This window comes from Ovis aries, chromosome 20 (genome assembly GCF_016772045.2).
Source record: "Ovis aries strain OAR_USU_Benz2616 breed Rambouillet chromosome 20, ARS-UI_Ramb_v3.0, whole genome shotgun sequence".
In the NCBI taxonomy this organism is placed as follows: domain Eukaryota; kingdom Metazoa; phylum Chordata; class Mammalia; order Artiodactyla; family Bovidae; genus Ovis; species Ovis aries.
The window spans coordinates 46,603,475-46,618,132 of NC_056073.1; the positions used below are offsets into that span (position 1 = coordinate 46,603,475).

The following is a 14,658-nucleotide window of genomic DNA, read 5'->3' on the forward strand; positions in this document are numbered from 1 at the left end:
CAGAGAGCATGGCGGGGGTGGGCGGGGCCCGGCTGGACCACAGGTATTGCTCTGGTCTCTACTTGACTAGGTGCCATTGGGGCTGAAAGATTTTAGTTTAAGGCGCTTTGTACACACAGAAGCTAAAGATCTAGGAATCCCAAACCAGTGACACTAATATAGTGTAGGATCAAGTTGAGACCTGTCGTAACGTTGTGGGGAACTGTGCATGGTCCGGGCAAAAAGTGTATTTACTAGGAGTATGGGGGTGCCCCAGCCCAACCTTGACCCGTGTGTAGGAATGCGAGTGATGGAAGATGGGAAGAAAGATACTGTAGGATGGGACGGGGGGAGCGAAGCAGTGGATGGGAGAGGTCAGGGGTCCAGGGAGCTGGCGCGTGAAGTATCCACGTGGGTCTTTGCGGAGAGGAGTGCGGAGAACCAGGTGTGAGACGTGAAGCAGTTTGTTGCGGAAGCACCGGGGACGTGTTTGTGTTTGAGAATCGGGGAGACTGTGATAGAGCCCTGGCTGTAGCATACGCAGTTCTCAGGGCTTTCAAAATAAAAACGAAAGAGGGTCTTTTTTTTAATGTGACTGCGCACTCGTTATTGATCTTCGTTTCTAAGACATTCTCAGAGCAATTCTGATTTTTGATAAAATGGCAATTCTTGCCATTCTTGAGCAGAACTAACCTAAAATTAAATTATATTGGGGATGGATGGTTCTTCTTGATTCTTTGAACTTTTTTCACATTTGGTGTATTAACAGTGTCTAAGGAGGCAAATTACCAGATTGGGGAAAAAAAATACATAGTATCTTCTATTTTTAGGTGCTTGCCTTTGTTAGCTAACCATATGCCCTTGGGTAAGCCCTTGAGCTTCAACACAAATGCTGGTTGTTCTCACGGGGTGGATTGATGGTTTCTGTACCTGATACATTGTATTGTGTAATTTATGTGAAATAGTGTTACTCTCCAAATGTCAGGTGGCATTTTTCCCCCAGCAGCTCGATCCTTTGGTTAAGATGCAGGCAGTCACTCTGTGGATAAGAGCCCTGTTGTGGTCTGTAGAGTTGGTGAAGTTCTTGAGAATCCTGCCTGTTGATAATTTTCTAAATTAAAAGATACTGTCCCTTGGTTTAAAAAAAAAGAGCCTCAAGAAATAGTAAAGCCCTTGGGGATTTTCTTCTTAAGTATAGGTATTATCTCAGAGATTGTCATTGAACTGTCTTTTAAAATGGAATACACATTAAAAATCAGGATTTTAGAATACATTGAAATATCTTTATTTGTACTTATCTAGTTAGCAGAGCATTTGAAATACGGATCCTTAAAGTCTTTTTCTTTTTCAACCGTTATACCTGGTTTTGCCAAAACTGTGTGTGGCAGAGGTTTGGGACTACATATATACAAGACAGAGAAGTGAGGCTTAATTTCTCATCTAGCAAGTCTGTACCAAGCAAAATTGACCTCTAGCTGCATTTTACAGTCTAACGTGAACCGTGCCTTGCTTATTCCCTTGGCTGCATTTTGTGTATTTGAATGGCTCTCAGAACAAGAAAGATGGGAGTAGTAATGGGATAAAATGGACCATTGCCTTTAATCGTCACTGCTTTCATATCGAGACAATTTGTGGAATTCTGTGGGAAGTAAATCATGATAAATGTCATTCATCCAAGTCACATTTCCCACAATTGATACCTAAAAGTACACTCCGAACAACCAATGCGCATTCCCCAGCTATTTGACATCGGCCTTAAAAACTAGTAACTAACGCAAGTTGCCGCCAATAAGAGTAGTGAAATGAAAATACACGTGGCTGATAAAGTTCAGTGACTTAAATAAGCCGTCGAAAGCTCGTCTACACTGAGGTTCATGCACGAGCGTCACCTTTGAAGTTCTGTTCAGTCAGACTAGAGATAATAGTAAAGTGAATGTGAATCCTTTGATTCATCTTGTCCACAAGTACTTACTAGATTTAGTCTGTCTTCTTGTTTTGTTACGAGAGCAGCGAGGTAGTATGGCTTACATATTTCTCTTGATAGAGTTTGGAGAGGGCAGGTAGTGGGTTAGTACACTAGGCTGTCTGTATCCACTGGTTCTCAATTCAACCAGAATGTTTTAAATGGATATTTTTTAAATTCCAGAAAGTTCTAAAAAGCAGAACTTGAATTTGCCACATGCCGGCCGCTGTTTCTATAGCACTTACGTTGTACTTGCGTAGCGTTTGCATTGTATGAGGTATTATGCATAACCTGGAGATGACTTTAAATGTGTGAAAAGATTACGTACGGATTACATGCTGTGTCCTGTACCATTTCTCTAAGGGCCTTGAGCATCTGCGGACTTTGGTATCCGTGAGGGTCCTGGAATCAGCACCCCATAGATCCCTCAGGGTGACCGTACATAGTGTTTTAAGTACTGAAAATAACTGCACTTGTTATTCTGACAGTTAATACTTTCTCATTTATCTGCATAAGGCATATGTAAGATTAAAGGCACATGTATTGCTTACAGATATTCCAAAGAACCTTTTAGACAGCCGTTGGTTTATTCAGAGTTTTCCCTTAGACCCAGGCTTTTCACTCTCTGCACTGTTGAGATTTTGGAGCAGATAAATCTCTGTTGTAGAGTCTATGTAGGATGTTTAGCACATCCCTGGCCGCTACCCCCCAGATGCCAGTATAACCCCTTCCCCCCAACCTGCATTGTAATAACCAAAAATCTGGGGGACAGAAGACAGGAGTGTCAGAGTCACCCCCCAGGTGAGAATTACCAACTTAGAGTAAAGCGTGCAAAAATGTTTATGTGTCCATCACTTCTTTTATAGACCTGGTCCTGGACACAGTTTGCCTTTAGGACTGACTTCACATTTATCTCCAAGGGGACATAAGGAAGCTGGGTTATTATTACTATTTCTGTGTTGTAGAAAGAAACAAACCTTTACAGCTGATTACTTTTAGTACCGAGTTACAGCTCCTTAGTAAACTTTTCCTTTATTTTCTTTTAAAATGGGGTTTTCTTTTACCTTGAGAAAACAAACATGTCTACATCTTTGAGTATGCAGTTGATTTCATTTGGGAACCCCACCCACCCCAAAACTTGACGTTTTTTAAATTGTGATAAAATACACACATACATAGTTTGGGGAAGTATTAAACATAAGTCTGGAAGAGATTCATTAAAAGCACATTTCACAGTAAATTCTAGAAATTGCAATACTATCTTTATTTCTTTGGAAACTATTGTAGTGGGTCCCAGTCTCCACAGGGTAAAAATTTTAAGTACAGAGTAAAAGTATGTGAACTTAGGTAAACATTGTCGTGTAGAATTCTAGATTTGAACTAATTCAGGCTTTATTTCTGCAATTGCTCTGCTGTCTTTTTTTTTTTTTTTTTTTTTGAACGCAAGAATATTGAATAGCCCAGGGGCTAGAGGGGCTGAGCATCTGAGGAGAGCGTGTGACATGATTCTGAACTGCTTGGAGTTTACTTTGGAAATGAACGTGTGTAGGCGACTCAGTTTGTCCAGGATTGGCTCTGAAACTGGAAGTCCCTTAAATTAACTTCAGAGTTTATTATTAAAGGGTAAACAATGAAACTGTCTTAGTTTGAAACTTGGGTATTACTGAACTTCAGCTGTAACCTCAGCAATTGTTTAGAACTTAGACCAAAGAAGGATTTGGGGGTGAGGAGTCCTGTGTCACTGACCTTACTCAGTGCTGCCAGTGCCTGGTGATAAGGAAATCCAGTGTCTCTGTTGTGTGTGTCACTGATGTAAACTTTGCTCGGACAGGGCGCCCTCTTGTTGCCTCTGCTCAGGCAGAGCTCTCCCTGCTCCTGCTGGGTGCGCCATTAGTATGGATTGTATCATTACTGAAAAATTGTACCTGCAGACCAGCACGTGTGATATGACCCTTTTGTTATTAAGTAAATGTTTGTATCAACATAGGAAAAAGTCTACAAGTGTAGCCATCTGACTAGTAACAGCACTAGAAAAAAGGAAATGGATTTGATGTGCATGTGGGGTAGAGGAGGGGGACTGTCCCTTCATATTCTTGTGTTTGAATTTGTTTCTACGCTCTGTAATACTTCTTTAATAAAAATGAAGGGGAAATGCTAATCCAAGAGAAATTACTGAGCCATAAATATTTACACTTTCTGTTTTGATAGATTTTTGCAGATTGCTCGCCAAAAATACTAATTACTCCCACCACCATGAACATCAACTTTTGAATGTATAATTTAAGATGCACATTTTTGGTAGCTGCTAGAAATTTTAACTGCAAACCATAATTACCTATTACAGGTAATTTTAACTACTTATTACAGGTAAATAGTTTGATTCCTATATTGCGTTCTTCTGTTGGTTGTGTGTGAATCTGTTGAGCATAAGGGCAGATGAGATTATGATTCTTCAAGAGTGTTTCAGCTAAAGGAATCCTTGTTTCAGACTGACACAGAGTCCCTTTATTTGACCTTAAAAGCAGAATTACTGCGCGCAGGAGATGGTCGTCTGAAGTTAGCTCACTGTTTACAAGATTGTTCCTTTTTTTTTTAATTTTTTTTTTATTTTTAATTGGAGGGTAGCAGTAGTGTGAGTCACCCAGTCATGTCCCACTCTCTGCAACCCCGTGGACTGCAGCCCGCCAGGCTCCTCTGTCCATGGGATTCTCCAGCCAAGAGTACTGGAGTGGGTTGCAATTCCCTTCTCCAGAGCATATTCCCGAACCCAGAGATCAAACCTGGGTCTCCTGCATTGCAGGCAGATTCTTTACGGTTTGAGCCACAGGGGAGACCTTAATTGGAGGATAATTGCTTTACAATGTTCTGTTGGTTCTGCCGTACTACAACATGAATCAGCCATAAGTATACATATATCCCCTCCCTCGTGAGCCTGCCTCCAACCCACCCTGTCCCTTATTTGGGAGAGTCCTTTTTAACTGTAAACAGAGTCACAGGCTTGTTAGGCCAGGAGCCGAGCTCCTATTGAGATGTGCTTGGGGGCATCTTTGCTGCTTCAGGTGGAGGAGCAGTTGGGCTCCCTGTCGGGAAGTCGGGAAGTCGTAGCTAGGCATACTGCATTTCCTGACAGCTGGGAGAGATGGCCTTCACTCCTGTCAGCTTAGAATACTTTTCAACCTGCTTCTGAGCATGCAGGGTTAGTTAGTATGCTCTGTGCTTATTAGAAATTAATTTCCAGCTAATGCCAGGGTATCATTTTGATAAAGTTTATTTGCATTTTTCTTATCTGACTATGGCTTTTCTCTTAGAATATAATAGTTTTGCCAAAATTCCGTGAAAAGAATTTAATGAACTCTTAATGTTTTATTTATCTTTTGAAGAATGACCACCTCTGAAGCTGAAAGGTTAAAAAGTCATGTTTTGCCTTTTGTCTAACCTGTTTCCCCAATGCATGGGATCGGCAAACCCCAACCCTGGTTTCTCTGCACCACAGTCCACTGCTCAGACCCCGTGGGTCGAGGGGCATACTTGAGGGGGTTGTTTCACTCTAACTGAAACTTCAGATTCACTCCTGACCTCTTTCTACTTGGAAAGCCTTGGTGAACTTTGGATCAGATTGGCAGAAAAATACTCTTGCAATAGCTTTGTGTATGTGTGTGTATGTAAGACTTTGAGCCATCTGTGTAAAAACTTCCCTGAAATGATCTGATTTGCATTTGTGATAGAAAAGGAGTAGGTTTGGGTGTCAGCGAGTCCTGCCTTTGCATGTGTGATTTAGGAGCTCAGTGGCCATGAAGAACATCAAGTGTCCTCATCCAGAAATAGTAAGGAACATCTCAAAATGAACTTAAGATATTTGATCCAGATACTTTTGGTGTTTATTTGGTTTAAGAATTGGAACTGAACTTAAAGAGATTGCTTGAGTTCTTGCCCACTGATTAATAATCTGTGGTTCTTTTAAATGTGTCTAAAAGATATTTTGTGTAAGACATGCATTTTAATTTCTTGCAACAGTGATTCTTTTGGCATATATTCTTTAATTTTAAATTATATGCAGTTAAATGGAATTTGAGAAATAGAGGTATGTAAATTTACTTGGATTGCGTTTGGATCTGTTGTTTAAAATATTAGATATTTTTGAAATTTCAGAAATGTGAATGCCCACGTTTAGGCATAGTAAGAGAAGCCTTAGATGTATCTGATATGTTGTTTTCTTGTTGGACATTAAAACTGTTAGGGGAGTTTTATCATTGCGACTTACAAGCTGATTGTCATGCTGCAGTGAGCAAATGTCAAGAGATAAAATTATTTTTGTCTCCCTGCATGGCAAAATAACTGTCTAAAAAATGTCACGTGACTTTCAACTTTTCCTTTCCCAGATTCATAGTGACCTTTTAATAGCTCGTGAGAAACAGCACGTGACGCAGTGGGAGGATTTCATGACAGAGCAGCGCAGCAAGCAGGCGGAAGTGGACGAGGAGCACAGGAAGGCCGTGGAGAAGCTGCGAGCGCAGTACGCCGAGATGGAGCGGGGCCTGGCGAGGCTCTCAGCCTTCTGAGAACGCGGGCCGCGGCAGCGACGAACGAACGAGAAGAAACTGACATCCCCTGCCCCCCCCAGAAACACCTCCCACCAAACCATTTAGCCTCCGCTTCAAGCTTAGCAATATATTCGACGGCACTCCTCTGGCGGAAGGCGGAGCCCTCTCCTGGAGTCTTCCCTGTTTCCTAGAGGAGTGCCACGTCTTTCCAGTTTCAAGTGCCTCTAAATGATCATCCGAAGGGGAAGGAGTTGGAGGAAAGCGGTGTCCACGTGCTCGCGGGTGATGTGGGCCAATGTTACTTCCATTGGTTTTCTCAGAGAACTAACTGTAAGTACAGGCTTCTTGGGGAAGCAATTTAATTCATCCTTCGGCAGGTTGATACTGGTTTATCGGCTCAGAAGGCAGAGATGGTGTCTGCCTGTCGTGGCCTCCTTGGCTCGTGAAGGAAGGTATACCGTGTTATTCCGTGAGTAATGCAGACAGAAACAGCTGTCCCGGGAGCAGAGATCGTATTGAAGAGAGAGGAGCGTCAGAACCGCGTCTCTGCTGTGACATGGGGCCACGCTGGTCTCTGAGCGGCTTGTTGGGAGAAGTGGTATAATGCTGTTTTCTCTGGACAACAAGACATGCTTGTTAAGATTGTGGCCTTCCAACACTTCATGTTTTCAGCTTTGTTTAAAACATGCTTACAAGGAAAAGCTTACCAGAAACACGGTTGACTTTTAACCTTTCCAAGAACCATAATCTTGCCCATAGTCTTTACCTCATTTTTACGTCTGTTTTTGCTGTGGGTAAGCTTTGTAAGATAAATAATGTCTCTACATGTTTCAGCCATTTAATGAGTAATCAGCAAATTCTGCCAAGGCCTCCCTCTGGAACCGTATAAAGATCTGGCTCTGAGTAAACCAGAAGTATTTGCCCACACGGCAAATGATCCATGTTAAATGTAAATCCTTTTTAGTGTTGAACGTCTGTTCTCATAAGCAGGTGTATTATGATGAAACATGTACCAATTCTGTCATCACTGTGATCTTTAAAAGTCTGCATTTAACAGTCTAATTGAGGAACTAAATAGATTTTTTTTTTATTTACCATGAACCAAGCAGAATTATATGCAATAATTTCAAGAGATTTATGGCAAATGAATGTGAGGTATGGATAGAACTTTCAGGTGTTTTTCCATTGCTCTTCAGTGAAGAAAGGCACAAGAAAGAAAATACCCAGCTCGCTTGTGTTATCTTAGTTTCGCTCCTGCAGAAAAGTGACAATGCCTGCCTGTGTAAATTTATGGCTTACTGTCAAAGCTTCATTCTTGGCTGCATGTTGAAAATGTGATTAAAGTTAATAGAGGAGATGAAATAAGTATTTGAGATTTCTTTCAATAACACAGAACTTCTGCCAACTCCCTCTGTCCGCTACTGTAGGCTTGACAAGCTCATCCATCATCCTCTGGTACCTGGACCAAAAAGAGTACTTGCTGACACGCAGGCATGTTGGAATTTTCTTAATTCTCTTTTCAGTGGATGGAAAAAGAAAACATACTTCCAAAAATATCCTGCACATGAAAAGGGAGGGGAACCCTAAATGAAAATTCCCTTTGTACTCTAGGCAGTTTCAGAAGAGCTATTAATTGCCAGTGCACCACTGAACAGAGGCTGGAACCAGGAAACCAGGACCGTGTGTGTGAGCAGTAACGATGCCTCCACTTGTGCACAGATTTTTGACCTTGTTCATTCATCTCGTGTGAATAATGAAGACTTTACCATATGAGTTTGTATATATTATATGAGGATCTGAGGGCCTTCTTAAACCAAAATGACTTTATGAACTTTTTGAGCTTTAAACTTTGATGCTCTATTTCTTCTTTGTAACTTTCTTAGCTATTTAATATACCTTCTAAAAGAGATGGTTGGTTCTCTTTCCTTTTAATATTTTTAGTAGTGAACACTTTCACTTATATTTGAGTTTCTAAATCACTTTTGATATGTATTTTATTTGTATATAAAATTTTGCTTTAGTAGTTACATAATAAACAGCATTTCTGCTGTTACGCTGTCTAGCAGAGAATATAGCTTCTGAGTGGCTCACAGGATTACTTTCTAATGAGCAAATGAAATAATGTTTTGTCAATATAAAGTGCTGTACAAATGTTTGTTTTAAAATTCTAACTTCTTTTATTTTTCGTCATGATTTCTTTTTTTTAAACTGCATATGTGGATTTTTTTTTTTTTTAATTTGCTAATGTAGACTTTTCAGTTCTGTTCTTATTGATTTCTGCTTTCATTGGACTGTGGTCCAAAAATAGATTCATATAAGACTGAAATATTCCAATTTGTTGAGATTTGCCATCTGACCTAAAATAAGGTCAGTTTTTGTAAACGTCGTGTTAGTGCTTGAAAGTACGCATATTTCCAGTTGTTGGGTGTTCAGTGGACCAAACTGTTAATTGTATTGGCCAAATTGTCTCTATTTTAATTTTCTTCTTCTCGATCTTTCAGATCCTAAGAGGTTAAAATTTTCTGTTCTAATGGATTTTCTAATTTCTCTCTGTAATTACGTTAGTTTTTTGTTCTATATATTCTGAAACTCTGTTATTCAGTATATTACAAGTTTAGAACTGTTTATCTTCCACGACACTTGTTGTCACAGCTTCTATCTCTAACAATGTTTTTATATCATTTTCTGTTGCCTTAAAATCTCATGTTGCTGAAGGGAATATTTGTATAGGCCACACCAGCTGGTGTTGGTACGGTGTGTTTCTCTGTTCTTCAGTCAGACCTTTATGATGTGTTTTCATGCACCCACTGAAAGCTGACTGGGTGTTTTTGTTTTCTGTCTGTCTGTCGTTTAGCTGGAGACGTTCATCGGCTCACGTCTGTAGGAACTGCGGACGTTCTAGGGTCTGTTTATACCATCCTGTTGTGGCTTTTGTTCTGCCGTTTGTTACCTCTCTGCCCTTGGGTGTCCCCGCCCCCATCTTCCGCACTGAGTTCTTTGTTGTTCCATTTACTTTTTCTCTGCTAGTTTAAAAGGTAAAACTAAAATTTTGTCTTTTTAATGCTTACCGTGAATTTTAGTTTGCCTAGTTAACAGAATCTAAAGTTTTATATTTTCACTCTTATGCTGAACATCAGACTTTTAACAAAATCTGATTGCCTTCCCTTAATTTATAAGTCTCTGGAATTTTAGTTTCATCTCAGTTTAATTCCAAAATAGTTATTATATACCGTCAGTATTTGTTTAAATTTACCTGTAAGTTTACCGTTTTATTACCCTTGAAAGTTAGCTGGGTATACAATCTAGATTGGCAGTTATTTTCTTTCATCCTATAATAATACTGTTCCACCGTTGTCTTGCTTCCATTGTTGCTTCTGAAATGACACTTGTCAGTTGATCAGTATTCCTTTGTTAGGCAGTGAGTCTTCCCGTTCAGGTTATGTTTAAGTTCTTTCTCTCTGACATTCTGCAATCAAATGTCATTAAACTACAACCTGTCTGCTGTGGATTTCTTTTTATTAATCTACTCAGATTCACTGAGCTTCTTGAATCTGAGAATTGGTGCTTTTCATGAATTATGAAAAATTTTCAGCTTTTACCTCTTTGAGTAATATACCTTGCATTTTCTCAATTCTCTCCTTTAGGAAATCAAATTAGACTTAAGTTTCACCATCTCACTCTGTTCTTTATATCTCATAATCTCTGTTTCATATTTTTCTATCTCATTATCTCTGTGTTGAACACTAGATAATTTCGTTACATCCATTGTCCAGTTCACTAATTGTGTCCTCTCCTTAACCTATCTATCATTTTTAATTGTGATTATATTTTTTCATTTCCAGAAATGTTGTTTGGTTCTTCCTCAAACTTTCTAGGTCATTTGGGGTAGTTCCTCTATTTTCTCTTTTTCTTTTCTTTTAACATATTAAATGTTCTGTATATAATTTCAATGTTTACATTCTGTATATAATTTCAATATTTTTATCCTTTTTTGTGGATCTGAATCTATAGTTTGTTTTGTCTGAAATAAGTATATGACTTGTTTTCTGATGTGATCAGTGAATTTTCATTGTGAATTGGCATTCCTCTGAACTCCATTTAGGGGAATTTTTGATACATTCCAACAGGGAAGTTTGCTATGTTTGTTTAACTTTTTTTTTTCTAGCACCTCCATTTTGTTCCTTTTGGCCCTACTAGCCCTGGACCACTTCAGAGTCAGAGTTCCCCTTGGGTTTCCCCCTGCTCCCTCGCTGTCCTTCAGTGTATATGGGCGCTCACCAACACTCAAAAGCCTTGTGAATTTCCTCCTCAGACGTACAACAGTGTCAGGCTGTGATAAGACGTGGCTAGAGACTTTTTTCATCTTTCATGTCTCCACTTGGAACACAGACGAGTAACTTGCAGTGTTTTCCTCGCTCACTCCCTGAGAGGTGCCCTTTGGGGAGTCACTCAGTCCCTGCTGCGGACTGAGCCGTGTCCCTGAATTCATATGTTCAAGCCCCAGCCCCCAGTGCATCTGTATTTGGAGATGGAGCTTATACGGAGGTAATTAAGGTTGAGTGGGGTCAGAAGGGTGGGGCCCTGATCTGACGGAACCTGTGTTCTTAGAAGAGACCCTCTCTTCCTGTGCACACAGTCATGTGGTCATAAACGGTCACAGCAGAGAGGGCGGCTGTCTTCGAACTAGGAAAAGAGGTCTCAATGGGACAGAATTTCCTGGCACCTTGATCGTGGACTTCTTGCCTCCAGAACCATGTGAAAATAATTTTCTTGCGTGTCTGCTGCCCATCTGTGGAGTTGTGTTACGGTGGCCTGAGCAGACCAGCACAGTCCCAGGCAATGATTCCTGCCCCCGTGCAGGTGTAGTCCTTAAAACTTGGGTCCTTCTAGGCGCCAGGGGTGGGACCTGGGACAGTCACCAGTTCCGCAGCCATACTGTCTTAGGGCATTTCACCTTTTCCCAGTCTGCCTTCAGTTGTTTCATTAATTTGCCATGAACTCAGCCATATATATTAAAATATATATATATACAGTTAAAATTTTTTCTAGCATTTCAGGTGTTCAGTAGTTAGAAATAGTGTGTGACACGTCTTTATTTAAAATGGATAACCACAGGGACCTACGATACAGCGCAGGAAACGCCTCCCAGTGGTAAGTGGCAGCCTGGATGGGAGGGGAGTTTAAGGAGGGATACGTGTATCTGTATGGCTGAATCCCTTCGCTGTTCACCGGGAAATATCACAGCATTGTTCGTTAATCGGCTATACCCCAGTACAAAGCAAAAAGTTAGAAATGTCAAAAAATAAAGTTACCAGAAAAAAAGAAATGGCCTGTTAGATAGGTATACGTTGATTTTATTATGTTCAAATTTCCCTCCTAAAACACCATGTCCATATTCTAGTATAAAGGATGGCATCTTTTCTTTCAGTCATTGTGCCTGAGGTTTTCTATTTGGTAGTTTCTTTTTATTACTGTTAGGTCTCTTGTTGTCTGTGAGCTAATGCGGCTGTTTCTGTTCTGTTGAATTCTCCTTACTATTTGTGAGCTAATAAAAGCGGATACGAGCATAGTAGGTTTGTTTTGAACCTGCATGACTCTTACCTGAGTACTTCACTTTGGAATTTTTTTTTTTTCTTTTTAGGACATTATTGTAGTTTGTGAAAATGTGCCAGGTCCCTGTTATAAGTATGTAGATAGAAGTACTAGATTTGTAGTGTTAACCCCAAAGCTCCATGAAAATCTGGAGACATCACGGAGGCCTCCAGTGTACATTTTGAATTCTCCTTTTTGCTTCTGTCACACATAGGTTTTTCAGTCTGAACACTTCTGTTTACTTCTTGAACTGTCTTCTGCAGTACGTATGTTTCAATACATTGGGTTTTGGTTGCCATTGCAAATTAAAAGGCAGAGGGTTTTATTGCTTTGTAATTTGGCGTAATGACTGCCTTTTCTGAAATTGTACCCTCGGGCCTCTTTTCTGTCATTTTACAGCTGTAAGTCTTTATCTCGGGATGAAAAATATCAGAAAAAATATTTTAAATGTTAATTCAGTCAAACTGTTTGAAGCTAGATCATCATAGAGAATGCATTTTTAGTAGCCTGCTTTTTTTAGTCCTTCAGAAAGGTTTTACAATTATTTCATTAATTTTGAACTCCAATTAAATGCAGAGATTAATATTTTATTGACTTAGTGTAACTCAAAGTCACACAGTGAATCAGTGTGGTTCAGTCACTCAGTCGTGTCCAACTCTTTGTGACCGCATGAATCGCAGCACGCCAGGCCTCCCTGTCCATCACCAACTCCCGGAGTTCACTCAGATTCACGTGCATCAAGTCAGTGATGCCATCCAGCCATCTCATCCTCGGTCGTCCCCTTTTCCTCCTGCCCCCAATCCCTGCCAGCATCGGAGTCTTTTCCAATGAGTCAGCTCTTCTCATGAGGTGGCCAAAGTACTGGAGCTTCAGCCTCAGCATCAGTCCTTCCAGTGAACACCCAGGACTGGTCTCCTTTAGGATGGACTGGTTGGATCTCCTTGCAGTCCAAGAGACTCATGAGTCTTCTCCGGCAGATGGTAATTAGTCATGTCACTTACTGCCTGCTCTTTCTTGTTCTTATTTTTTTAACTGCTAAAACCATGTTTTCTTGTGACTTGCCTGTCTGCCTTAGCAAAGCCGTATTTTCTCTGATATTTTCATATTTGTGTTCCATAAACGAGGAAAATAATGTAGGTTTTCAAACATGATGCACTCAACAGAGCAATAAATTAATAATTACACTAAAGTCAGGATTCAAACTGTGGAAATAGTCAAAATCAATTTATGGTAAGTAAATACAATACTTAGATCTGTATAACACAGCTTATAGTGTACTTTTTAAGTGCCTTACATAATGTAATCTTACTTCATCCTTGTAAACAGATGTGCTCACTTTGTTTTTAGAGAAAGAGTAAGACGGTAGAAATATAGGGAATTTAGTGTTGTGCTCACCTAATGTTGAACCGGCAGCAACACATCAGATAAACAGTACTTTTATGGTTCAAAGAAAAAAACTCCTTAATACGTATTAACTGATTCACTTTTTGCTATATAGCAGAAACTAACACACTGTAAATCAACTATATACCAATAATTTTTTTAATGAAAAAAATTCCTAAAGTAATAAAATCCATGGTACAGATGTGTCCCCCAATTTTTCTTCGAAATTACATAGTTGTATTTTTTTAAAGAACACCTCAAGTACTACAAACACTTAAGACGTCAGTACGGCTCTTCCCTACTGTGCAGCCTTTTGTAAGCCAGATGGCATAGAGTGAAGAAGCAGTGATGTTAGAGCACATCTTGCTAATGGACGCACAAAATATAGATAAATCGAGATAAAACCCAAGTGCTCCCAGACAGAGTTGAAAGCTGTGGCAGCTTAATGCTGAGATGCTGAGTGAAGGAGCTACTCGGTACACGCTGCCTCTATAACAATTTGTAAGATCAACGCTGAAAGCTATGTGTTTTCTACCTTTTTTCATAAAAATGAAAACCCTCTTTGGATTTCTTTTGGTTAGCAAAAACAAGTACTAATATATGTCTTGTGAAAGTGAAGAACGTGGCACCCTATACCAAGGTCTTGGGACAAACATCTCTGGAACTGACCCATTGCCATAGCAACTGTTGCCTTGAGCCTCTAGATCTAAACCCACCAGTTTCCTGACGCCGTATTAGGTGAAGTACCACCCTGTTACCCACCCCATAGCATCCTAACCCATCACCTAATGCCACCCTTCCAGAAGGAGTTTTCTCTGTCTCGAGGCTATAAACATTGGCTACTAGCCCTCGAAAGGGGTCGGCTCTCCCATGAGCCCGCCTGCTGTTCTAACAGTGTCTCCGACTCTAATAAACTCTCTTCTCACATTCTGTCTCATATCTGGAAATTTTTTCCAACCCACGTACGCACCATGACAAACAGCATGAAGTGAGCTTCCAGAAAGCAGGGAATTCCTGAATGTGAATTTGAGTCTTCTAAAATATGCTGAATTATTTTAAGAAAGAACTATGTCACTATTTGCTGGATGGTCAGGTTGCACCCTAGGCTGGAATATAATAGGAATGCCACTCAAAAGAGACCAGTACATGGCCCATCACCGGATGAAAGAGGTCTAACATTTAAAGCAAAAGGGCTGAGTG

General features: G+C 40.2%; 1 protein-coding gene across 1 annotated transcript in view; it reads left to right on the forward strand.

The window, feature by feature from the left end:
• BLOC1S5 (biogenesis of lysosomal organelles complex 1 subunit 5) overlaps positions 1-14,385 on the forward strand; it is a 31,065-nt gene extending 16,680 nt beyond the window's left edge. Inside the window, exon 5 of the mRNA XM_004019141.6 lies at positions 6,322-14,385. Coding sequence (XP_004019190.2) covers positions 6,322-6,501 — 180 coding nt within the window. The 3' untranslated portion in view covers positions 6,502-14,385. The remainder of the gene's footprint in view (positions 1-6,321) is intronic.
• The last annotated feature ends 273 nt before the right edge of the window (positions 14,386-14,658 follow it).